A 25,468-nucleotide genomic window follows, 5' to 3' on the forward strand; every position below is an offset into this window, starting at 1 on the left:
GTTGGTTTGTCTGTTCACCTGGTGAACGACATCTTAGTTGTTTCCAGTTTGGGGTAATTATGAAGGAAGTTGCCATAAGTATTTGTGTGCAGGTTGTCATGTGGACGTAAGTTTTCAGTTCAGTGGTAAATACCTAGGCACACAATTGCTGGATGATTTGGTAAGACTATGTGTAGCTTTGTAAGAAACTGTCAAACTGCATTCCAAAGTGGGTGTACCATTTTGCATTCCTATCAGCAACAAGCAAGCATCCCATTTGCCCTGCGTCCTCTCCAGCATTTGGTATTATTGGTTTTTTAATAGGTTTATAGTGGCACCTCATTGCTTTTAATTTGCAATTCCTTAATGACTTATGATATTCAGCATCTTTTCATATGCTTATTTTCCATTCATAAATCTTCTTTTGTGAGGTGTCTATTCAGATATTTTACCCACTTTTTGAATTTTAAGAGCGCTTTGTATATTTTGGATTCAAGTACTTTATTACATACATGTTTCACAATATTTTTTCTCAGTCCTGACGTCTCTCCATTCTCTTAATGCAATTTGATTTTCGACATAGAAAAGCTGTATTTTTTTTTTTCATTTTCTGAAGCGACATTTTTTGCTCTTTTTGAATTATTCTCCAAGGAATAAACTCTGCCTGGTCATTCTAAATTATCTCTGAGACCTGGTTTTGTGGTATGCCATATCCCTGTCCTTCAGTGAAGGTGATGCTGTATAATCACAAGCTTCCTGTTGAAGGTTTTAACTAAAAGTAGTCTAGAGAAAGGAGTTTAGAAAAAGAATAAGGAACTAAAGAGAGACGAGTTTTATTTACTGAAGCAAATAATTCTGTTTCTTCTTTTCATAACTGGATAAAATGAGCTATCAAGTAGAGTACATGTCTTCATATAGAAAGCAAGAGATAGATAAAGTTCTCTTCACAGAGAGGAGAGGTTTGGGAACAGAGATCCTGAGGGGTAAATTATAGAATGTATTGCTTTCCTCTTTTTTAGAACCTCTCAAATGTTATCGTGTATATGAATCACAGAGATGCTGTTACAACCCAGATTCCTTTTTTTTTTTCTTTGAGACAGAGTCTTGGTCTGTCACCCAGGCCAGAGTGCAGTGGCATGATCTCAGCTCACTGCAACCTCCACCTCCCAGGTTCGAGTGATTCTCCTGCCTCAGCCTCCCGAGTAACTGGGACTACAGGCGCACACCACCACACCCAGCTAATTTTTGTATTTTAGTAGAGACACAGTTTCACCATGTTGGCCAGGATGGTCTCCATCTCTTGACCCGGTAATCCACCCACCTGAGCCTCCCAATGTGCTGGGATTACAGGCATGAGCCACTGTGCCCAGCCACAACCCAGATTCTTATAGGCCCAGGGTAGGAGCAAAATGCTGCGTTTCTATCAGGCACCCAGGGAAGGCCAATGCTACTGGTCAGGGACCACATTTTGAGTCAGCAAGTCTCAGGACAGCACACGACAGATGAGAGGAATGCCATGAATATCCATCATGACCACTGAACTCCGCGTTAACTAATCTGCCTCAATGAGACAGGACAGCTTTTCAAATGTTGCATTTCCAGAACTACCGTGAATCGCTAAAATGAGTTCATTGCTTGGTTTCAAAAAACTGCTTGATCTCCCTTACCTTTATCAAAAGAAGTAGACTTTGTACCATTCAATTTTCAAAATAGAAAGACTGTATGTTTTTTAACTTTCTCAAGAGAGCCTTTGTCAGTACTGAGTATCCAAGGAGCGAGCTAGTTGCCACAACCACAAGAGTGAGTGTACAGAAGAGGGAGGTGTCATTACCAAGCATTGCTAGAATGTGGAGAAAATGTGGGTGCAGGTAACAATCATTAAATCTGCAAAGGAAGCCTGGTACACTGGGTGTTAATTACAGTAACGCAAGATATTTCAGGAGTATGCTGTGTTCTCTTTTTTCTGCCTTGTCAATTAGTGACCAGAGTTTTCTCTCTTTTTTTATTTTATTTTATTCTAACCTTTCACTTATCCTACTGCCTTTATAATCCAAAGGAAATGCCTAAAAGGCAAAAGCAGAAACCACTTTTCTAGAATCTAGGAAAATTTAAAATGCCATCAGTTCTTACATTTGCTAAAACTGTGGCTACCTGGACATCACAGAACAGTGCTTCTCAAACTCGAATGCTAGCCTCGGGATCTCATTCTAAAGCAAATTCTGATTCAGCTGGTCTTGAGTGAGTCATGGTAGTCTGCAATTTTACCATGATCCCTGGCAATGCCAATGCCACAAGTCTGTGGACCACACCTTGAGTGATCATGGAAGACATTCACTCAACCTGAATAACGTCAGGTTCCACGCACAAGTTACCCCAGTATAATTAAAATGTTGACAGGACAAGAGGAATTTAATGGGAATTAATTCCTAAAGTATGAGTTTAAAGCCACTGCAACTTATAAAGTGATTTACTTTGTTTACAAGGGGAATATTTAACTTATCAGTATTTTCTCTTAATGATTATACTAATTGTTGTCGTTATTTGTTGGTCTCGTGTTCTATTGTTTCAGTCCTCTGGGGAGTGAGCGAACAACCTTTCAGGGGTAAATGTTCACGTGTAAAAGATAAATCAGCCTCTATTGTGATAATCCTATACATGATGCCTTTGAAAATGATCTTCTTTTGTCATTATCATACGGTAGTAATTTTTTTCTTAATCTAGCTTTCAATGATAAATGGTATAGGGAATTAAAGTAATATAAAGCTAATATAAAACCAAATGTATCTTTTTTTTTTTTTTTTTTTTTGAGACGGAGTCTCGCTCTGTCGCCCAGGCTGGAGTGCAGTGGCCGGATCTCAGCTCACTGCAAGCTCCGCCTCCCGGGTTCACGCCATTCTCCTGCCTCAGCCTCCCGAGTAGCTGGGACTACAGGCGCCCGCCACATCGCCCGGCTAGTTTTTTGTATTTTTTTTAGTAGAGACGGGGTTTCACCGTGTTAGCCAGGATGGTCTCGATCTCCTGACCTCGTGATCCGCCCGTCTCGGCCTCCCAAAGTGCTGGGATTACAGGCTTGAGCCACCACGCCCGGCCAGCCAAATGTATCTTTAAGTTATTTAGGAGCTATCAGCCATTGGAACAGAAAATTCACACAGCCCACCACCCAGAGTATTACAGAGAAGACCCCAGGTGCTGATAGACGTGAGAGTGTTATAGTAGAAATTAGAGTGCACTGAATTTCATGCACTGTATTGCATATTTAGGCAGGAAGCTGATGTTGAGATGCACTCTGCACTGATGAGATACACGTGGGCACAATCCAACGACAGGAATCTTTTAGAATCACCACCTTCTAGCATGGTATACGGGCCGAAGTTCAAGACTTTTATATTTGTCCTCTGAGGATCTTATTTTTCCAAGTTCCTATCGCATCCCAACCTTGGGGCTACTGTCTGATGAATCACAGTTACAGTGGAACTGGTTCCTAGGGATACCTGCTGCATCACAGACCTTTGGGTTTGTTATTAGGTGACATCAGAATATTTTGTACCTAATAGAGATACTTATCAGTCTGCCAGTGAGAGAGGGAAAGAGTACAAACAGAGATTTTAACTTGGATTTGTCGCAGATGGTAGATGAGATACAATTTGGGTAGATGAGATACAACTTGGGCTACTGAGACCATCTGCAAAAGGATTTTTAACCAAAATAGTCATCTTTATTGGAAATTTCTACATGTGTAAATTGTGCTTTACTCAGACATTAAGAGATTTAATTGCACTGCCCACTTTTAGCATAACTGTAAAAGTATGGGAAACAGAAGCTGACAGGTGAATCCAATGTTCAGGAATGTAGTCTGTGTCGAGGAATACAGTGTCCGGTGTCCAGGAATCATAGCTGGGTCAGATGTCCTTAAGGCAAAAAAAAAAAAAGAGAGGGAGAGCAAGAGCAGAAAACAAAGATGCTACAAGTATAGCCCCAAACCAAAAGTGAGAAAACATAGAGAGAAATACTGTTGACTCTTTAAAATGTTCAGATCTGGCCTGTCCCTGAGTTTTTCCACCTTCACAGGTGATTTATATGGTAGAGAAAATTCCTAGCTAATAACTTAACTCATTTAATTCCCAATGGGAGCCTTCTCATGTACAAGAATCACTTGGGGGCCTTTTCCAAAATATATATCTCCCACAATCTCTGGTTCATTCTCTTTACCCCAAATATGAAAAATCAGATCCAGCATGGTGGCTCATGCCTGTAATTTCAGCCCTTTGGGAGGTCAAGGCAAGTGGATCACTTGGGGCCAGAAGTTAGAGATCAGCCTGGACAACATAGAAAGAGTCTATCCCTATGAAAAAATGTAAAAATTAGCCAGGCATGGTGGTGCACACCTATAGTCCCAGATACTCAGGAGGCTAAGATGGGAGGATACCCTGAGTCTGGGGATTTGAGGCTGCAGTGAGCTACAATCACACTGCACTTCAACCTAGATGACAAGGTGAGACCCTGACTCAAAAAAAATTAATATTGCCTCTTGCCTCTTTTATAAGAAGGAGCATATCAAATCTTGTGGTTATACTGAAATAAATAAAACATTTAGAACTACTTTAAGGAGTTATAAAAATTCTCCTTTAGACACAGTAGAAAGCAAAGTATGATCTTGTCTCTGTCTTCAATTGATTTAAAATGCCCAGAATATAGGAATGGGCAAGTTGAATTGTAAGAGTTGGAATGGTGAGAATTGGGAGCCATAAGAACAAACACAGTAAAAATGTTTCCTCCAAGCAGAAAGTACGTGAAGAGTCTATTATTATTACCATTCTTAATGGATGCTTTTAAGAGTTAAGGTATTTTGTTGCATCAAAGTGATACATATTCTAGTTAACTAATTAGCTGGATTAGTTTATATAATCTTAACACCTGCTGTTACTAGCAGAGGTTCTGAGGGGGCAGAACTAAAAATATGTGTGTTTTGATACGCAGAAAGAAGTGAAAACATGGTAGATTTGTGCGAAGTTGTGGCAAGGAACTCTAAACAAAGAAGGAGTTTTCAGGGGGAACTCGGGGGAGAGAAGTGCCATCTTCAGAGGGGGAAAGAAATTTGGTTTATTCCATAGTTGTTGAATAGGCTCTGCCTGCCAGATCGCTAGACAGTAAACTAATTGTACTTCATCAATTGTTCTAATATAAAATAAAGCAGCAAATTATTTTAAATTTTTCACGACACTCTTTGACACTGTCAGAATATTGTTTCAAAAAAGATAAAACTATATAGCATTGATTTTATAAACAAAAATATTAGTTAATACATAACATTTTAACCATAGCCTCCACAAAGGATTACCAATAGAAAAATGTAAGTGAAATGAATATATAAGAAATTGAAAAATATGAAAAATGAATAAACTTCACTAGAGCCATCTCTCAGGGCATTTCATTTCCTCTAAGTTTGTCTCTTGGGGAATACTATTGTTGAATAAATCCATGAGTCAAGCAAAAGTACAAAAGTCAAACTCTTTCCTCAGTTTCCTTCTATTACCTTCATTGTAACAGCTGGTGAAGTCCAAACAACCGAATCCTCCCAAGATATTCAGTTGGAAACCACAGTCAATAGCATGTCACTAGATCTGTATTAACCGCAAGACAATTCCACCAGAGGCTATGCCTGTTATAATGGCAAGATATTTAGAAATGGCAGGCATTGAAGCAATAATGGGATTTGTTGTTCCAATCAGTTTGTGAAATGCTGTCTGGAAGATGTGCTTTATAAAATACATAGTATAGGCCAGGTGTGGTGACTCACGCCTGTAACCCCAGCACTTTGGGAGGCTGAGGCAGGCAGATCACAAGGTCAGAAGAGCGAGACCATCCTGGCCAACACGGTGAAACCCCATCTCTACAAAAAATACAAAAATTAGTTGGGGGTGGTGGCGCACACCAGTAGTCCCAGCTACTGGGGAGGCTGAGGCAGGAGAATCTCTTGAACCAGGGAGGTGGAGGTTGCAGTGAGCTGAGATTGCACCACTCCACTCCAGCCTGGCAACAGAGCAAGACTCTGTCTCAAAAAACAAACAAACAAATAGTATAAACTATAAAACTGTAGCTCAGAAGCAGTTTATTTCCTTACAAGAGAGAAAAGAATTAGTACTTTAAATGACTTTAATCTACCTTTACCTATCATAAACCTCAGATGATTTATTCTATTGCAATAAGTTAAAATGGTCACAGATTTCCAAACTGATAACCCCTTTCCACACACAGCTGTACACATATACCATTTTGAGTGACTTACTTCTCTTTAAAAATGCTGTTAAGATGTTTATAGTTCTTCAGGATTACATGTTGAGCCAGGATTATAAATATGTATAAATATGCAGATGCTCTATCGAATGTTCCTTATCTCATTTGTATTTCCAAAGTTGTGTAAGATAACCTCTGTGGCTTTCAAAAACATCTTGTCACACCCCAGGGGGCAAATTATCTCTATTTTCATTTCCTTTAAAGTTAGATCATTTTATAATTAAAAACGTATTGAAGCAGATTCTCCTCACGTGTAAGCTACTCCCTGGGGAGTAATTTATGCAAAGAGAACCTTTGACTTAATATTATATAAGCCAAAAACCATACGATGGATACCTGAGGTTTTCAGTCAATTTTATAATCGCTATAAACAATCCAACATTTGAAAAGTTATTGCAAAAAAAAAACCTGTAGTACAAATGACTTGCAGTGTCATTCATTAGATTATTTTTAAATGAAAAGATCTGTGATAAAGGAATAATAATGTGGCTTGTCATATTTTGTGTCCAAAAGTTTTAGAAAACCAGTTAACAAGGATGATTGATGTGATGATGATGATGATAATGAAGACTAACATTTCCTAGCTCCTTAACCATTTTACAAGGTGCTTCACGTAAAATATCTATCTGATCCTCCCAAATCTATGAAGTTTGTCAGTTATGCTTTACAAACCAGAAAACATAAGATCAGATATTTTATCTTGGCCGTGGCTCCAATCATTAGCAGACTAAGGACTGGAGTCTGGAAGGACAGAATAGAATAACATCAAATCTCATAGTTTTCTCCTATCACAAAATCTTGAAAACAAATACTAGCTCACGTAATCTAAAAGCTAAAATAAAAAGAAATGAAAAGAAACGTATACTTAGTCTCCTAAGTATTTTAGGTGACTTTGTCTCTTCTGATGCTGTTTGTCTTTAGCTCTTTAGCTGGAGCTATTGGAGAAATACAGGAATTTAAAACTGTAATCTTTTTTTGTCTGTGTGGAAGTCAGAGAATGGTTACTGAATGAAGTATCAGGATATTTAGCTAATTTCTGGTTGTCAATTCCCAGTTCAACTCAGCAGAATTTAACCTGTATCCTCAATTTTTTCACATGAAAAATAGGCACATAACACTGAGGTATTTTTGCTTACAAAGATGATTTGAAATTTCTGTGAAATATTTACTTTTAAAAAAATGTAATGTACTACCCTAAAGCTAACTATTGTCTTTTTTAAAAAATGTAAAATAATAAGAAAAAGAGGGCAATGTCTTGCATTTATTTGTTTTGTATATTCAAGAGTGAGAAACTGTAGAAAAGCATCCAAGTGGCAGATTGATATACAAAGCATTTTGAAGTATATTTTGCATAATTATTTTAAATTGGAAGAGGAAATAGCAGATCTTCTAGTGTGTGTAATTTTAACAACTCTTAGAATACTATCAGACATAGGAATCACTACATTCTAAATAAATTTTATCTCATGGATTCATCCATAACCTGTGTGCTGATTATTTAAAATCATCTTACCAAGAGGTTCTATATACAGGACATTACACCAAATTGCACACATAGAAAATAGAAATCCCATGCCTCACCGTATTCCGCCAAAGTAATTGCCTTACCAACAACCCCATTTCTGTCAAACCTACTACTTTATCTCAGCCTCTTGGCTAGGAAGCTAGGAGTCACCTTTGACTCTCCATTTCCACGTCTGTTCCCTTTTTCAATTATATAATCTAGCTTTTGCCTTTGAACCATCTTTCTATTTATGTCTTCCTCTCCATTTATCCTGCCACTGATGTAATAAGCCATGTTTTTATCTCCTAACACACAAGTTAGAAGTAATCTTTAGTTGGTCTTCCGCTAGTTTATGGGTAGCCTGCCAAACTCACCTTTCTAAGGTGAGTTACTTTCATCATTTATTTACCCTGTTCACTTCATTGATTCCTTATGGCCAGTGAGATCAGGTGAAAACCCCGCTGCCTAACCCCAGGAACTCCATAATCTGGCATCATCCCTCTAGCCAATCATCTGACCTAAATTTGCATTATAGCCAAGTTATTGTCTCAATGATCACAATCCACAATCATCCCAGGCCTCCAATCTTTTTTCATTTCCCTTCTGCCTACAGAAATGCCCTTTGCCTTTCCCTTCAGCCTAACTAAATCCTTCAGAATCAACAAAAATCTTCAGAATCAACGAAAATGCCTTCATCTCCAATGAAACGATTTCAGTTTGTATTGAATTCATATTTAGTACCCTCATAATTCATCCTGATTTCTCCTTGTATTAATTTTATTTTATTAATTAGATTATTTGTATAATTAGCATATCTTATCCTCCATCAACAGCCTTTATTATCTTAGAGAACATATACAGCATGCTCAATAAATATTGGACTGATTTATTATTGGCATTTTTGTAAGTAAATATCCAGCCACACAATGTATAAAGCTACCATGCACTGCCCCATCCCATAGTTTTGCTTTATTTATGTATTTATTTTAAATATCACTGAGATAAGGCTATGTGAAAGCTCTCAGTAACTTAATGTTTCAAGTGCAAAATAAGAAAAGAAAACCCGTGGGTTCAAAGGCTTTTTGAGTCCCACTATTTTTAAGGCCAAGTTCACAAAGGAGAAAACAGTGAATGCAAGACTTTGGAAAACTGGTTCTGGTTATATTTTTTTAGTTTGAGAAAAACAAAGCAAACAATGGCGGAGAAATGTGCTTTGACTTAGAAGAAGTTTAGGACAGCCATGCAAATACTAGTGGATGACTCCCATACCACCGCCCACACCCAGTATTTTCAAATACAAACATCAAGGCAGAGATAGATGGGGAGATAGGAAGAGTGAAAGGAGAAAGAAAACTTTTGTATGCTCAAAATGTGTATTTTCTCCTTTCAGCACAAATTGAAGTGATACCATGCAAAATTTGTGGCGATAAGTCCTCTGGGATCCACTACGGAGTCATCACATGTGAAGGCTGCAAGGTATGGGACTTTCAGACCGCACGGTTCTGTATTTGCCTCAGGCATCTGTGTACCTCACAAGACGAGGTGACACCTTTTTCAGGAAGGCTTGCTAAAGGATCCTTCTGCCTGCTGCTGACATTCAGGAATTCTCGCATGGTGGGTGGGAGGGTTGATTTTCTGTTCTTTCGCCTTTTACCTTTTTGTTATTGTCTAACTGGTCAGCAGCTCTTTGAAAATGGATTCGTATTTAAAACCTTGAATTATTCACATTTACAGAGATATAAATACTGACTCTTGCTGTTTTAGCAGTATTGTCTCCAGTAAATTCCAAGGCACTTATTACTATATGAAAAAACTAAAGGTTAAAATAAAGATTATAAACTAATAAGTACATATTTATCTGCTTGAGAAAAGGAAGTGAAGGTTACAGCTACAATATGCATATGGCCATCCTTTATTCTCACATTACAGAAAAAAAAAAAGAAAGAAAGAAAGAAAGAAAAGAAAACTGGAAGCATGGTATGTTAGAAGCCAACAAGATTATCTCTAAATCAACTAAAATTCACCTACCCCCACCCACCCCTTCATTTTCCAATGAGGTCCTGAGGTATAAACAAGATTATGTCATCTGATCAACATCATTGATTCAGACAGTGAAGAACAGAGCATGGCCAAAAACACAGGATTTTTCAGTCTCAATCCAGCGTTCCACTTCCAGACAGATTCCACCCACCCTTCCAGTGGCAAACTAATTTCTGTAAGCAAGTTGCTCTCTTAAATAAAGAGCTGGAGGAATAGCAGTAAATGTAGACCGAATCTGAAATAAAAGAACTTTGAAACTTAACAGTAAGTTTTAATAATGAATCCTTAGAAGGAAAGAAAGTGAGTGTGAGAGACATAATAGCCAGGGAAAATCTAAACAGTTCTATAGCTATAGTTAAAGCACCATGTGTAAACAGAACAAATAAAATGCAGCCACGGTCTGGGAGGGAAAGGTAATATGCTGGTAAAGTTATTGGCAAGAGCAATTGTGTTTTTGATCAAAGATGCAAGCAAAGTGAATTATTCTTTTAAGATCAGTAAACTGAAGGAGGGGTAGTACAGTCATAGAGTCTAAGATCTAATCTTAATCTTAAACAGGTTTTCAAATGTACACAAGGCAAAACATACTGTAACTGTCAAATACTGGTACTGTGTGATAAATTGACAGTGTCTTCATAATACTCTCAAAAAGGCGTGAGTCCTGGAATTAAAACCGGAGTGAAGAAAAGGAAATAAATAAGAATAAAGTGGGAGAGGGAAGAAGAGGGAGCGTATTAACATACTAACCTGTTAACACACTGCTGTACTTTAAAGATGATTAGTGATAATCTATTTGTGAATATCATGAGCTGTTCTTTGCATTCTGTTCCTCTGCAGCCCTATAATTAAGAATTGCATGTTATCCACTTTAATGCAATTTTTCAACTCATCAAGAATAAACAAGAAAGCAAAATTATGTCAGCAATTTTTTACCCTCCTTGAATAAGTTATTACATCCTCTAGGCAGAGACACAAATATTTTTCTTCATAAACAATAATAACTTAGGAGTCAGAATCTTCTCCATTGAAAGTATTTCTACCATTATATTGGCTTGTTACGCAATCTTGAGAGCTCTGGTTTACATAATAGCTACTAAAACTGATTTTTAGATCAATGTCAAAATGGAGATGTTTGGCATTTGATTGTGTAAGCTCTATTTGAAAAATGTGTGATTTCAAAAGATGGGGATATGTACAGGTTAAAAAGCAAAATATTTTAAACAGTAATTTCCAAAAGATATAACTAATGTGCAAATATAACCCAACAGGCCAACAGCCAAGAACAAGTGTCATCTTTTCTATGTAAAGGAAGAATCCACAATTAAAGAAATTATGTTGTTATTATGAAACATACTCTGAGGTTTCAGTTAAAATGGCACTATACACCACACTATTTTTTTAATTCATGGAAAAACTCACATTTGTATATATGCTACAATTTTCTGCAAATAGAAAACTTCAAAATTGTCTTCAGAATTTGATGTCAATGTCAGCACATTCAGTATCAACCTCTGAGTTTTCATAATGCTGTTTTCAAGTCAACATAAACAACCCATTCTGAATAACATCAATTCAGCTTGTGCACTTATTCAAATTTCTATTCATTCAATAAAATTTGGAACACAATCTCTCTTTCATGCCAAAAACCTCATTTGCAATAATGAGCAACAGATAAGCAAGAAACGTGTCGTAATTAATGTCAAATTGGTCTTAAATTAGGGCTGTAGCTGTGACTTCAGAAAAGTCTTTTCTGTCCTGTCAACTCTTTTGCTAAGTAGCACTAGAGTATCCAAAGATAAAAACCACACAATTCTGTCTTAAAATGTAAATTTCAACTCATCTTTAATCAAGACTGATGGGCTGAGGTTATGCTTTCTGACAGTTTTCACAGTATATAAAGTACATCATTTCAATCCCTGGGGGCTTACGTTTGATCTCTATTCTAAGATGCTCCATGAATTCAGTCAAACTGGACAGTCAGGTGTCTCATTCTGCCATCACTGGTTTATTAAATAAGGAACGCACGTGGATGTATGGGGATGAAACTAGTCCTTGTTGTTGAATGGCGAAGCCAGTTGGGACTCTCTCTGAGGAGATCCTCGACCACACCTCCATGTTTGAGATTCCTCACAGACTGACTAAGCTCTCTTCACCAGTGCCATGCTGAGCCATATTGGAGCTCAAGACAAAAGGAAAATCAGTAACACAGATCCTTTCTTTAAGTTATTGGGTATTTTTGCATTAATGTTGATTTTTTAACACATTATGTTAAAATATTGTATTTTCTAATTACAAAAATTTTAGGTGACCTTTAAATGTTGTGGGCAAAGTGTTTGCCTCACTAGGCTCACCTAGCCCTGGCTCTGCTTCTTCCTGTAGATAGTTGAGGAAACAAAGAAGTTGTTTGAGGGAAGTCAGAGGATCTATTCTAGGCTTCTCTGCAAGAAAGGCATTGAATCTACCATTCCTGAACTTTTCTAGACTTCCTCCTTCCAAAAGATGATGCTGTGGGATATCTTTTCCCAAAATTTGTCTTAGAAAGCTTAATGTAGACCATCATTTTGCTCATGATACATTGCACTTTTCCTTTTTTCTCTAGACAATTCAAGAGCAAAGAGTGATTAAGGAAATCGATTACATGAGTCAATGAATGGATGAATGATAACTTAATCTATCTCTGGAGAAAATGCTTATTTTCCCCAATAGAGTTTTCTATAAGACAACTAAGGAAAAATTTTTTAAAAAATCAACTCAGCTGTGGATTTATTTAGAGAAGCAGTGTGTGGTCACTGGCAGTTCATTTTGTACCTGATGAACCCAAATGTACTTGCATGAAGACATCTTACACCGAGTAACCTGAGGCCAAGTAGAGACCATTCATTCAGTTTTTACTTAATACTTTTTGTTGTTGAACAGCTTATATATAATATTTTCTTTTTTCAAAAGTATGGTTGATTATTAAAAACAACTTTCCAGACCCAGCCACAGTGCACACACACACCTGTAGTCCCAGCTATAGGTTGAGGCAGGAGGATCACTTGAGTCTAGGAGTTTGAGGCCGCAGTACACTATGATCCTGCCTGCAAATAGTCACTGCACTCTAGTGTGAACAACATAGCAAGACACCTCAAAAAGGTAGAAAAATAAAACACTTTTCAGCTGCATTCTAGCCAAATTCAAAAAGTTTGTGGTGGGGGAAAACACATCTTAGAAACTAAGAAAACAGTAGCACATACTCCTCAGTGTTGCTTTTTCTTACCAATACCTCAAGTTCCTCACCACCACAGCACTTGATACAAGCCTATGTGATTGTCCCCACCAAGTTCTGTCATGTTTGGTTTAGAACTCTCCTTTGCTACTCCTTTCCCGCTGCTCTTTGCGGGACAGAAACTTCTATTTATTTCTGCATAGAATAGCACAGCTGCAAATGTCTTTAGCAAACATTTATTCAAGGAATGAATGAATGAGTGAATGGGTAAATGAATGATACCCTCATATCTCTGCAGATAGCATCTATTTTCCCCAGCAGAAATATCTGCAAGCCATACGAGAAGAGGTATCCAAAGAGCTTTAAAAATTAAACTCAGTTATGTTCACTGCAGAAAATGTAGCAAATGTATATGTTAATGTTCTCTGTTTCCCTTCTTATAAATCTGTTTCTCTCCCCTTCTCTTTTTCCCTCAAGGGATTCTTTAGGAGGAGCCAGCAGAACAATGCCTCTTATTCCTGCCCAAGGCAGAGAAACTGTTTAATTGACAGAACCAACAGAAACCGTTGCCAACACTGCCGACTGCAGAAGTGTCTTGCCCTGGGAATGTCAAGAGATGGTAAGGCATTATTACATTCCTGTTTCTTACTTAAGCCCTTTCAAATGGATGCTTTGCTGGAGTCTATTTAAGCTGCTGGAAGAATTCTAGACGAGGGAATTGGGGATAAGAAGAAAAGAAAATCATCGCGCTGGTAGTGCATTAAAAGGAAAAGTAAGAATATACAAAAAGAGAGCATTGCCTACGAAATAAGAAGAAAGCAAAGACTTTACTGTAGCTCATGGAGCAACTTGTGCTAACTAGGTTTAGCGGAAGCCACATAGGCCTAGGTTGAAGGTGACCATCTGTCTAGGTTTGACTGCAAATGAGGGATTTCCTGGGACATGAGACTTTCAGAGATAATGCCCAAAAGTCCTAAGCAAACCAGGACCACATCCGAGAATGTTCACTGGGTAGGTCTGACTGGGCTTGCTTACTGTGTGGAGACACTAAGGAATGGCATATGCTTCTATGGGAAGCCTGGAAGTCCTGCTGGCTGGTCATAGCTACCCAGAGGAGGAACTGGACTATCTGAGCCCATAATGAAGTTTCCAAAGACTAGAGCGAAGTCCAAGTCTTGGAAGGGCTGTGTAGGTGATGTCCTCCTCAGAATATGATACCATCTGCACTCCAACTTCACACCTACCCACACTGAATTGCTTGGTTTCCTGAGGGAACATCTTAGAGTAATGAAAGAGGACAAATGAACTCAAACAAGATGAACGAAGAATTTCACCTAGCTTTGTTTCCATTTTCAGTCATTCATCCAAAGTAATTCTTTCCCTGTTGACATTGGACACATCACCCCTGTGTCATACAGTGAGTGGTCCTGAGTCCTGGGGCCATTTCTGTCTTGTTCCCACTAAAACATCAGGCTCTGCTTAAAAGCACACACCTAAATGTTTATTGAATGAACAATGGAAATCCCTTCTACCTAGAGACTAAGACATAGACAATGCCCCGACACCTTCTGTTTTTATGTCAATCACCGTGGATTCTGCGCATCTGGTCGCACTCCCTCTGGTGAAATTCAAGGCTGTATAAACGCACACAAAACAAGAAACTTCCAAATTTTAAAAAGATGTGAATAATTGGCATGCATTTAGTATAAAGGGATTTCATGAGTGATTAGATTCTTTACCTTTTCTCTAATTCCCAATCCATCTAAATTTGTCCTGCACAAAAGTACACCTATAAAATAAATTTGACCAAAAAAAAAAAAAAAAAAGAATCTGACCTGAAACCCTTCAGTTTATAGGTAGCTTCTAAAGCTACAGAGATGAGGTTTCCAAAATTTTTCTATTAACTGACTTTTTTGTTTTATTTGTTTTACTTGACTCACTAACCACATGTATTTACTCCTAAGATAAATTTATAGCAATGGATACTTCTCTATAATCAAGGCAAATAAATTAAGAGAGAGGATTGAGTAGTTTCGGATACTTATTTGGTATAATTATATGGGAATCTGAGTTGATGATTTTGTACTTCATTTCTACCATATGGCAGTAGGTAACACATTAATTCACAGTGTCCTAAAAGCCCCATTAATAATTGTGCAGAGATAAGCCATAGGGTATTTGTTTTTGTTACTTCTTCCTACACTAAAAGGAAGTATCTTTCTGGAAGGGCAAGTCTGTGTCTGTGCTGGTGAACAGAATTATGGGCAAGAGATGAATATATGACCCAAGGCAGATTCAGCAGATTTAGTGACATCAGCCCACAAAATCTAGACGGTCTGAATCCCATAACATAAAAGAAATGTGTCAGGAGGATGGGAGGGTCATTTGACAGAGCCACAATTTATGCTCAATGAGGAAGGAATTCATTGCAGCACATAAACCTCTATGCAAATAAAAGCAATATAGTGTCTAAGGACACTGAGGATTAAGAATGATTCATTTCAACTTTAGGTCCAGAGACAATCCTGAGGCTGTCTGGGACATCTTCAAAAATGCCTCCTAAGCACATCTTACGTGAAATTTATCATGAGGAGAAATGGTCAGGGGTGTGGGTGGGGTGGGGAATCTGGAGAAGAAGGGGCTCAAGCAGATGGGTGGGGTGGGGAATCTGGAGAAGAAGGGGCTCAAGCAGAAGAGAAAACAAATGATTCTCTATAAGAGAAAAAGCTGCCTCTTCACTATATCACACAGAGAAAGTTTGGTCTGAACCTTAATTAGAACGGGTGCCTCATGCCAAGTAAATTATGCTAATACCAGGGAAGCCGAATAGGTTTTCTCTCCTATTGATAAGTATTGCCTAGTATGTAGTACTGAACGATTCAAAAGCCCTGAAATTATGGTTGATTACCTATGTCTAGTAAGGGGTCAAGAATGAAAGGCAGGGTTATTTCTGAATCAGAAGAATCCCTACCTTCTTCTGATTCAGCAAGTATTTTTAAAGTACTTTAGAAATTGTACCAATAGCCAAAGTGAGATGCCCTCATACCTAACCGCTTTCTACAGCCCCCTGCTTCCCTCAGAGATAAAGTGGCATCTTCATTTTGGTATATGCATTTGCTCTCTGTCGATTAGGCTCCAAGAATGTTTATTTCACCATACCTGGCTGTTTACTGTGGCCCCTAGGAGACAGCTTAAAATAACTGTTGAAAACACTGGATTTTCATTCTCTCCTGAAATTTCACTGCTATATTGGTGTATTAGCTATCGAAAATATATCAGTAGTCATCAAATTTATCAATAATGAATTTGTTCAAATTTAGCTTAAGCGAAGAATCAAACATCAAATCCACTTGGAATACACATACATGTGTCTTTATGCGTATAAAAAGGTGAAGGCATGTGTGCATGGGTGTGTGTGTCTGTGTGTGAACTGGTAGCATGCATAAGCCCACTGAATCTTCTCTGTCATTTTATTTTTTTTCTTTTTCCTACACCCTTTACAAAGGAATCTTCAGGATAACTGTTTCCAGTTGTGCTACTACAAATTGATACTCACTAGAATATGTCCTCCCGAGTGGCATGTCTCTACAAAAAGACAGAAATTGCCCTAAAAGGACAGGTGTCACAGATTAAGCTGCTTCTATCCAGAACTGCATTGCCCAATCCACATGTCACTATATAAATAATTTAAATGTAAATGAATTTAAATTAAATAAAATTTAAAATTCAGTTCTTCAGTCACACTAGCTATATTTCAAGTGTTCATTAGGAGCATGCAGCTTGCAGCTACCATATTGGAAAGCACAGAGAACATTTCAACATCACAGGGAGTTCTGTTGGAGAAAAAGAGGAAGGAGAAGAGAGGGATTTTAAAATAATGAATAGGTTTAGCTAGATTGAATCAGACTTCTAATACAAAGCCTACAGCACTAAAAAAAGGGTGGCAGAAGAGGCACATCTCTGAAGCTGACAAGAGTTAAATTAAGACCAGTTTCAATGGTAAGCAGCAAAACGTAAATATAGAGAACTTTACAACCAAAGGTAGTAGATAAAATAATTTTAGAAATTTATAGAAAGTCATAGATGACAGTCAGTTGGGCTCTCTTGAAACCGAAAACACATGTTCATGTGTTATGTAAATAGAAATCTTTGAAGGAGCTATGACTTTATTTTTCAAATATCAAAAACTTCCATTCCATTTAGAATACCACAATTCAAATAAATATAAAATGATTTCCAATATTTTCACATAAAATTGTTCTTTGCTATTATGGGATCAAAAGGAGGGTTAAGAGCATATCATGAGCAAATACCATCATCGTTGAATATTTATAAAGCACTTGCAATGTATACAGAATTGTGCTGGTTTCTTTAAGAGGTAGCAGTTTAACAAGAGGCTGTCTTTACAGTCAAGTGAATGTCATTAACAGAATAATTCAAGTTTGAGAGGGGCAAAGAGTTAAAATATATGCCAGTCTGATTAATATGTAGTGATAAGAAGAATGCTAATATTTGAAATATTAACATGGCCTTTGTTAAAATAGTTCTATGCATTCAACAAATGTATTTACAAATAGTGAAAATGAATTATGTTAAGAAAGTCAGTGGGTTTATTTTGGCCATGTACTGTAATTTTTTCCCAAATTTGTCACCACTGTTATTGCAAGAAGGGGCATAAAACTGAAACACTGACTCATCAATGTTTCTGAAATAAATGAAAAATTAATCATAGAATAGCATTCTAGTCATTGTCAGTGAAGTCTTTGATTTAGGATTACACCTGAAATAACTCTAAAATGTAGTAGTTTTAAGTTGCTTCTTTGAAAGTATTTCAGTTGCTCAGTGACCTGATAAGTCCATTTTGTAAAAAATGCAGAGCTTTTCTTTGTTGAGTTTTTAGATGTTAACCATGGCAGAGGTCTTCACAACATACTCTTTTGACATTGTTAGCTTGTGATTATGATGTCTGTAGTTAACAGCAGATTTCTGCGTACATCAGCGGCAGGTCAGTTCTATGGCTCTGCTGATTGTAGATGGCATTGCCTGATATGACCAAGGAGGTTTGGCTCTGCTTCACATATCCCCCAGTAAGTTTACCCTCCAACAAGATAGCTCAGGCATGTCCTTGTCATGGTGAGGTCCACAATCACACAAGCCTTTTTCAAGTCTCTGCTGTGTCACATTTGTCAATATTCCATTGGTCCACAGTAGGTCACATGACCCTGGGCAGGATGCTTGCAAAGAATGAAAGAGCACTGCAAATTGACATGTGGAAGGGCGTGGAAAGAAATAGATAAGAGGAATCAGGGTCATTAATGCAATCAGTCCTCCACAAAGTATATTTCACCTAAATATAGAGTAAACAGAAATCTAAAGCAAGGATTAAATGGAAAAAGGGTTTTAAAAAAAAAAAAATAAAACACACATTTCTGTAGGTATGTTAGAAGAGTTTCTTATTCTCAGTCTTTAATTCCTATAAATTTCAAACCAATAAAATGCAAAATTACTATACTAAAATAAATCAGAAGGTAGATCTACCCTAGCTAAAACAAAAAATCCTGATCTATAGCAGTGGATACAAACCTTGTATTCACTTCCACAACTCTACAACAAAGAGCTATTCTGAACCTACCCAAATGCAAAGGGCAGAGGGGCAGCAAATACAGAGCCCTCCTTTCCTGGGGGAAAAGGGGAAGTTCTTTCTTAATCAATATTTATAGTTGTTTATTTTTTCCTATACAAAAGGTGTTTTTCCCCTAGAGAATAATATGTAATAAATTGCTTAGAAAGATGTAATATAAAGATACAGAGGAAGCTTGCCTTACAAGTTACTGTAGAATTCGGTACATAGACAAACTGGAAATGTCACCTCAATTAGTAAGCAAATAAATTTGTCTCTGAGAATGAGAATCTAATAAAGGTAGTGTCTCTACAAACAAAGTTAAATACAATGATCTAAATAATTCAAGACCATATAAAACCAACCACTAAGATGGAAAGGGGAGTTTAGTCTGAATGAGTCAGATTGTTTGTCTTCACACAGAAAAAATTACTAGATAATTATCACTTTGTTTTCCTACTTAGGCAGCATCAGAAAGCCAGAATGTACGGTTTTTTGTTTGTTTGTTTGTTGTGTTTTGTTTTGTTTTGTTTTGTTTTTTGAGATGGAGTCTCCCTCTGTCGCCCAGGCTGGAGTGCAGTGGCTCAGTCTTGGCTCACTGCAACTTCCGCCTGCCGGGTTCAAGGGATTCTTCTGCCTCAGCCTCCCAAGTAGCTGGGACTACAAGCACATACCACCATGCCCACAAGCACATGCCACCATGCCCGGCTAATTGTGCGTGTGTGTGCGTGTGTGTGTGTGTGTGTATTTTTAGTAGAGACGGGGTTTCACCATGTTAGCCAGGATGAGCTCGATCTCCTGACCACATGATCTGCCCGCCTTGGCCTCCCAAAGTGCTGGGGTTACAAGTATGAGCCACCACGCCTGGCCCCAGAATGTAGGTTTTTAAGAAGGATTAAGAAGATACAGAAAGAGTTTGGCTTCTTCAAGCCCAGCCCTCACATCCACAATCCAGCAGGCAAGAAGGAGGAAAACATGCCCCAATACCCACAAGTGAATGCGACACTTCCATTTACTTCCCGTGAATCAGAACTTAATCACCTACACACCTGCCAGTGAGGGGGATGGGGAAGTACAATCTCCACTCTGATCAGCCTATGCTCAGATAAATATGGTAGCTCTGTACCCAATGGAAAAAGAAAATGAATTTTGGAAGAATATTGGAGGAGAAGGGTGAATGGCAGCTCTTTCAGACTGTGGGAATCTCTTCTGTGTTCCCTTTGTGCTAGAGAGTTCTTAAGCACTTCACCGTTTAGATATTCTCAGAAGAGCATCAACCCTTGTGATTGAATCCAGGAACTGAACCTTTTTCTAAACTCCATTTCCTTCTTTCTCCATTCTCTGAGCTCCTAGCACCAAGAGGTAGTGGGCATACCATCACAAAAGAACAGAAAACAGAAACTCAGACAGGAGCCTCCAAGTTCGCCATAGCCCCCACTATTAACATGAGCTGAACAATGCTTGATAATTCAAAGAAAGTAGGCCTGTGACTCAAGATGTTCACATCCTAAAAAGGCAGTTGACAACCTGTGAGGAGAAATGTCAATATTCACAACAGTTCAGGAGGTTAAGTATCTGAAGAAACAACACATTGAAATGAAAGCACCTTGATATTACTCTGTGACTACTTGCAGCACTTCTTCCTTCTTTTTCCTCAGACTGCCTGAGAATATTGCCAGAAGAGATAGGAAAAATAAAACTTGGGAGTGGTAGAACGAGAAAAGATAGTTACTGTTTTGATCACTTGCTGGGCATCGGATGACCCAAATTGCTATTTTCCAAAGATTCTTATCATTTGATCCCAAAAGCCAACTGAAGGCAAATGATGCCGTCACTTAAAATTATGTTTATCACCCAGCCCCATGCCTTTGGTCTTACCCAACACACTATTTAGAAAATCGACCTGGCCGGGTGCAGTGGCTCACATCTGTAATCCCAGCACTTTGGAAGGCCGAAACAGGAGGCTTGCTTGAGGCCAGGAGTTCAAGACCAGCCCGGGCAATGTAGCAAGGCCCCATCTCTACACAAATTAAAAAAAAAAATAGCTGGACCTGGTGGCAAGCACCTGTAGTCCTAGCTACTCAGGAGGCTGAGGCAGGAGGATTGCTTGAGCCCAGGAGCCCGAGGTTTCAGTGAGCTATGATCATGCCATTGCACTCCAGCCTGGGCAACAGAGCAAGACCCTGTCTCTTAAAGAAAATTATTGTAAAAAGTAAAGAGAAATTTAAGAAAGAAAACAGAAAATAGATTTGAAAGTGAAATACTAGGGTCCTATCTAGCGATCTAGTAATCCTAATGAATAAAAGTTAGTTGGTTAACATTTTAATAGTGGGTACTATTGCTAATTTGGTATTTGGTTTTTTTGGTAATTGGTATTTTGGTTTTTTGCGATTTTTTTTCACAGGTAAGGAAAAAAGAGGAAAACATGCTTTCTATCTTCATGGCAATGAGAAATACATACATACGTTTTTATATTTCTTCCTGGCTTAGATTTATTTCTCACTGTGGGCATCAACCAGGACAGGAACCCTCTGAATATAACCTTCCCCAGATGTGGAGTGCAAACGAATGGGTTCTTAAGTGATGGTGCTAGACGTGTGTGCATCTGATGTTGAAGGGACAACCATCCCGTGACCCGTTGTACCTGAGGTGGTTAACACGAATGATAACCACAAGTGCTGTTTTCTGCTTTTCTCTCCAACCCAGCTGTGAAGTTTGGGAGGATGTCCAAGAAGCAAAGGGACAGCCTGTATGCTGAGGTGCAGAAGCACCAGCAGCGGCTGCAGGAACAGCGGCAGCAGCAGAGTGGGGAGGCAGAAGCCCTTGCCAGGGTGTACAGCAGCAGCATTAGCAACGGCCTGAGCAACCTGAACAACGAGACCAGCGGCACTTACGCCAACGGGCACGTCATTGACCTGCCCAAGTCTGAGGGTTATTACAACGTTGATTCCGGTCAGCCGTCCCCTGATCAGTCAGGACTTGACATGACTGGAATCAAACAGATAAAGCAAGAACCTATCTACGACCTCACATCCGTACCCAACTTGTTTACCTATAGCTCTTTCAACAATGGGCAGTTAGCACCAGGGATAACCATGACTGAAATCGGTAAGTGGAAGTCTCCTCCCAGTGGCTTTTTTTGAGATTCTGCTTTGAATTTACCTTGGTCCTATTTAATATGGTCATTTTCTTAGATTTAAATTGAATTACTTGGATTCACAGCTTCAACTGAGAAAACAAATTTATTTTAAAATATATTCTAATAAATGTCATTTTTCCCCGCCCCATAAAAGTTTATTTCAAGCAAAGGAAGAAAGAAGAAATTATAAATAGAAAGATGCTATCTGTAAAGAACAGATGCTATCTGTTGAATTTGGGTTCTCACTGAAGGGAAAATGTTATTGGTATAAACAGGGAAATTTCGGCATGTATTCAAAGTTGATGCTATTCAAAGTGAAATTGCTGAAGGATATAGAAAAAGTGGGAATAACCAAACGAACAGGGGCCCAACTCTTCCTCTAAGATAAATGGGGACAAACTTTAAGCAAACAGTATCTCAGCTTCCTTCTTGGTGAAGTCAGGGCGATAGACCAGAAGACCGCCAAGGCTCTTGTAAATCTGAATTCAAGAATTCCATATGGGATTCTGAATTACAGCAATGAAAAGAGTGTAGTCTGGAATGTTACAGAACATGAGAGTAACAAATAAGCTAGTCACAGGCATGATTGCATCAGAAAGCTGATCCTCTTTCCTTCGATTCCTAAGGAGCGATCTTCAAGAGTGCCCTGTCTTAGGCAAGCTCTCTTCTGACCCGCTGCAACTTTGTTTTACTCCGTCAAACTCAGGAGTCTATTAAATGTTTAACCAGTTAATCTCATCAACTAACTGCCATAAAAATATCGAAGTAGGTTTAACACATTACTCTCCTGGGTAACAGGGTGGCATGTTAACAGTAGCCTAGAAGAGCTAAGCAAACAGTGGCGATGTGATCCCAGGCTTCACTGCAATATTTAGTGTACTAGAGAAAGCAGGTTAGAGCTCAGGAACCTTCGAGGGCTTTTGACACGTTACCCAAAGAGGTGGCGGAGCAGAGCGATTAAGAATTGTGCTGCCTGAGGTTAAATCCTGGCTCTTTGGCTTATTATTTAAGCTGGAGCAAGTTTCTCAATCCCAGTTCCTTCATCTTTACAAGGGGGAAAGCATGAGTTTGTAGCTCACAGGGACATTGTAAAGCTTAAATGAGTTAATACATGTAAAACATAGCAATGTGTGGCACTCAGGAAGTGCTCAATAACTCTTAGCTATTACTGTATTATGCTGCATGCTCAGTCACCTTCTCTGTCTAACCTGCAAATAGGAGCCTAAAGCCTACAAGTGTTTTAAATTAAGCTTCTGTGAACACATCATGAAATACATGGCCATATTCTTGGCTACTTGTACCATCTGGTTGAGGAAGAAGCGATGGTACACAGTTATAAACCTGAAGTGTTGTTTCTCCCTTTTAGCGATTCAGCAGGTGACAGTGAGTAACATTGTTGACAAAGCACCTGTAATGACTTTCACAGCTGAGAGACATAAAAAAAAAATCAACTATAATAACAAAAATAGTCAATTATTACTGTCATCCTTAACCTTGTTTCTACTATATCATGGGCCCTTCACACATTTACTTTTCATGAACATCTTAAAAGATAAATCAGAAGAGTATTTCTGTTATACAGATGCTGAAACCAAGGCTTAGAGATGTCTCATAATTTCCCAGAGTCCTATAGTTACTAAATGACAGAGCCAGGGTTCACCTCAGACAGTCTGATTCCAGAGTCCCTCCACTCCTCTGTTAACCTGCTACCTGCCATGGGTCTCAATTCATAAACTGCATTGTCAACTAATAGGGATGGTCATTTAAAACAGTCATTCGATCTTTTCAAGAGGGAAAAGGCACCTTCCTTTGCATTTATACTACTTAATATCTAAGTTCCTGAGTCTACTATTAATTCGGGAGACATGTTTGAATCCTTATAAAACAAAAACTCGCAACAGTGGAGCGATCTTCTGCCCTACATTCAAAAGGGGAGTCTTCTAAGAATTCAGAAATCACAACTTTTTTGTGATTTAGCAACCATAGGAAATATTATGGAAAGAGAACTACAGCCAAACCATCAGGTCTGGGTTACCCTGAACAAGTCATTTTTCCCCTCTGACCCTGAGTCTATTCTGTGAACTGATAGAAGACTAGAGAATCTCAAAATTTATCCAGATAGTCTGCACAGACATTGACATGCAAAATAAACTCACATATATTTTTCTCAATTGTTTCAACCTCTAGTCTTCAGATATCTTTAAATATGTTTCAAATATTGGAGGATTTTTTCATCAGACATTTAGGGATCCAAATGTACCGTCCTGCCAGTGCTCTCAAATTTAGCAGACCCCTAAGCCTAAATATTGGCTTGGTTCACATTTCGTTAAAACAGCAATGCCACCTAGTGGACACAAACACATTCTATGAGTGTTGAATCTAGGTACCTATGAAGAGCCACAATAGTATAATATACTATCTTTCCTGCACCGTCCAAAACATTGACATTCATTTCACTAAAATATTAAATCCTTGACAGTATCACTGGGCAGGAAGGCATCTGTGGTATAGTGTGGTGGCTAAGAACTCTGCTTCTGGAGTGAAAGTGCCTTTGTTCAAAACCCAATTGTGCCCTTTCCCTTAAACAATTTACTTAACTTCTCTGAGTCTCAGTTGTCAACCCAGGGCAGTAACAGTCTTTATCTGTGTGTGTGGATTAAATGAGTTAATATTTATGAGTTCTTAGTACAATACCTATCATGTGTAAGCACCATTATTATTAATAATATAACTGATATTTTATTGGACTATTACTTAATATCACTGGTTATTGCAGATAATATAATTACCTTTGATCGAGCACCTACACTGTGATGAGCAATGTCCTATTTTAATCCTCATAACAATCCCATTATGCCTGTTATGTAAGTATTTGTGTATTTATTTTACTGATGGAAAAATCGAGGCTTAGAAGTTATATAACTTGTAAAAAACAAAGAACACATATGAGCCCATATCTAAGTAACATCAAAACCCATTCTTTTAACCATTATACTATATTTCCTCCCACCAATGGCAGCTCCTCACAAGCTGACTGCCATTCTCACAGCAAAACAGGTTTGGTGTTTGCTGCCTACCTGACCTCCTTCTAGGCGCTGCAAACCGGAGCCTTCAGAGTACGCACGCTGACATTTTGACTTGATTTGATTAATGGGCATCTAAACCAATCTGGTTGGTGGCAACTTGCCATAGAAAAAAACCCTATGCATATAAAACTGAAAATCTGATTTTGCCACATCCCGACTGGGTGAATTTGAGATTATGTCACACCAAAAAAAAATTTAACATCACCCTTGGCTACCAGAAGTCCTGATCTGCTTCCTCTGGATTCTAAGAGAATAATGAAATGTGTGCAACTAGGTCACTATGCTTCTGATATCGGGTCATCTTAAAAGCAGATCGATTTTAAAAACCAGTTTTTAGATCAGTCCATATAGAATAGATATCAAGAGTTTAAAATATTTGATAAAAACACACATGTAAGAACCATAACACAACTGTATAAGCAACTGCATGCAGATCCCAAAAAGTCAGTTTTTGAATATTAGCAGAGTCAGGAATATTCTCCCAAAAACCAAACTTGTCTTGCTGAAAGTTCACCAACGAAACTACAAAATTCCTAGGTTAAGGCCCCTCATGATAATGTTTGATATATGGAGAAAAATGTAGAAAATCCTTTCACGC

At 38.3% G+C, this 25,468-nt stretch overlaps 1 protein-coding gene across 2 annotated transcripts in view; it reads left to right on the forward strand.

The window, feature by feature from the left end:
- RORB (RAR related orphan receptor B) overlaps positions 1–25,468 on the forward strand; it is a 191,477-nt gene that overhangs the window by 124,642 nt on the left and 41,367 nt on the right. For both annotated transcript variants that reach the window (XM_025359722.1, XM_025359720.1), the window contains exons 2-4: positions 9,168–9,253; positions 13,503–13,644; positions 21,352–21,753. In XM_025359722.1, coding sequence (XP_025215507.1) covers positions 9,168–9,253; positions 13,503–13,644; positions 21,352–21,753 — 630 coding nt within the window. The remainder of the gene's footprint in view (positions 1–9,167; positions 9,254–13,502; positions 13,645–21,351; positions 21,754–25,468) is intronic.

The sequence above is a fragment of the Theropithecus gelada genome, chromosome 15, assembly GCF_003255815.1.
Source record: "Theropithecus gelada isolate Dixy chromosome 15, Tgel_1.0, whole genome shotgun sequence".
NCBI classification, from domain to species: Eukaryota; Metazoa; Chordata; class Mammalia; order Primates; family Cercopithecidae; genus Theropithecus; species Theropithecus gelada.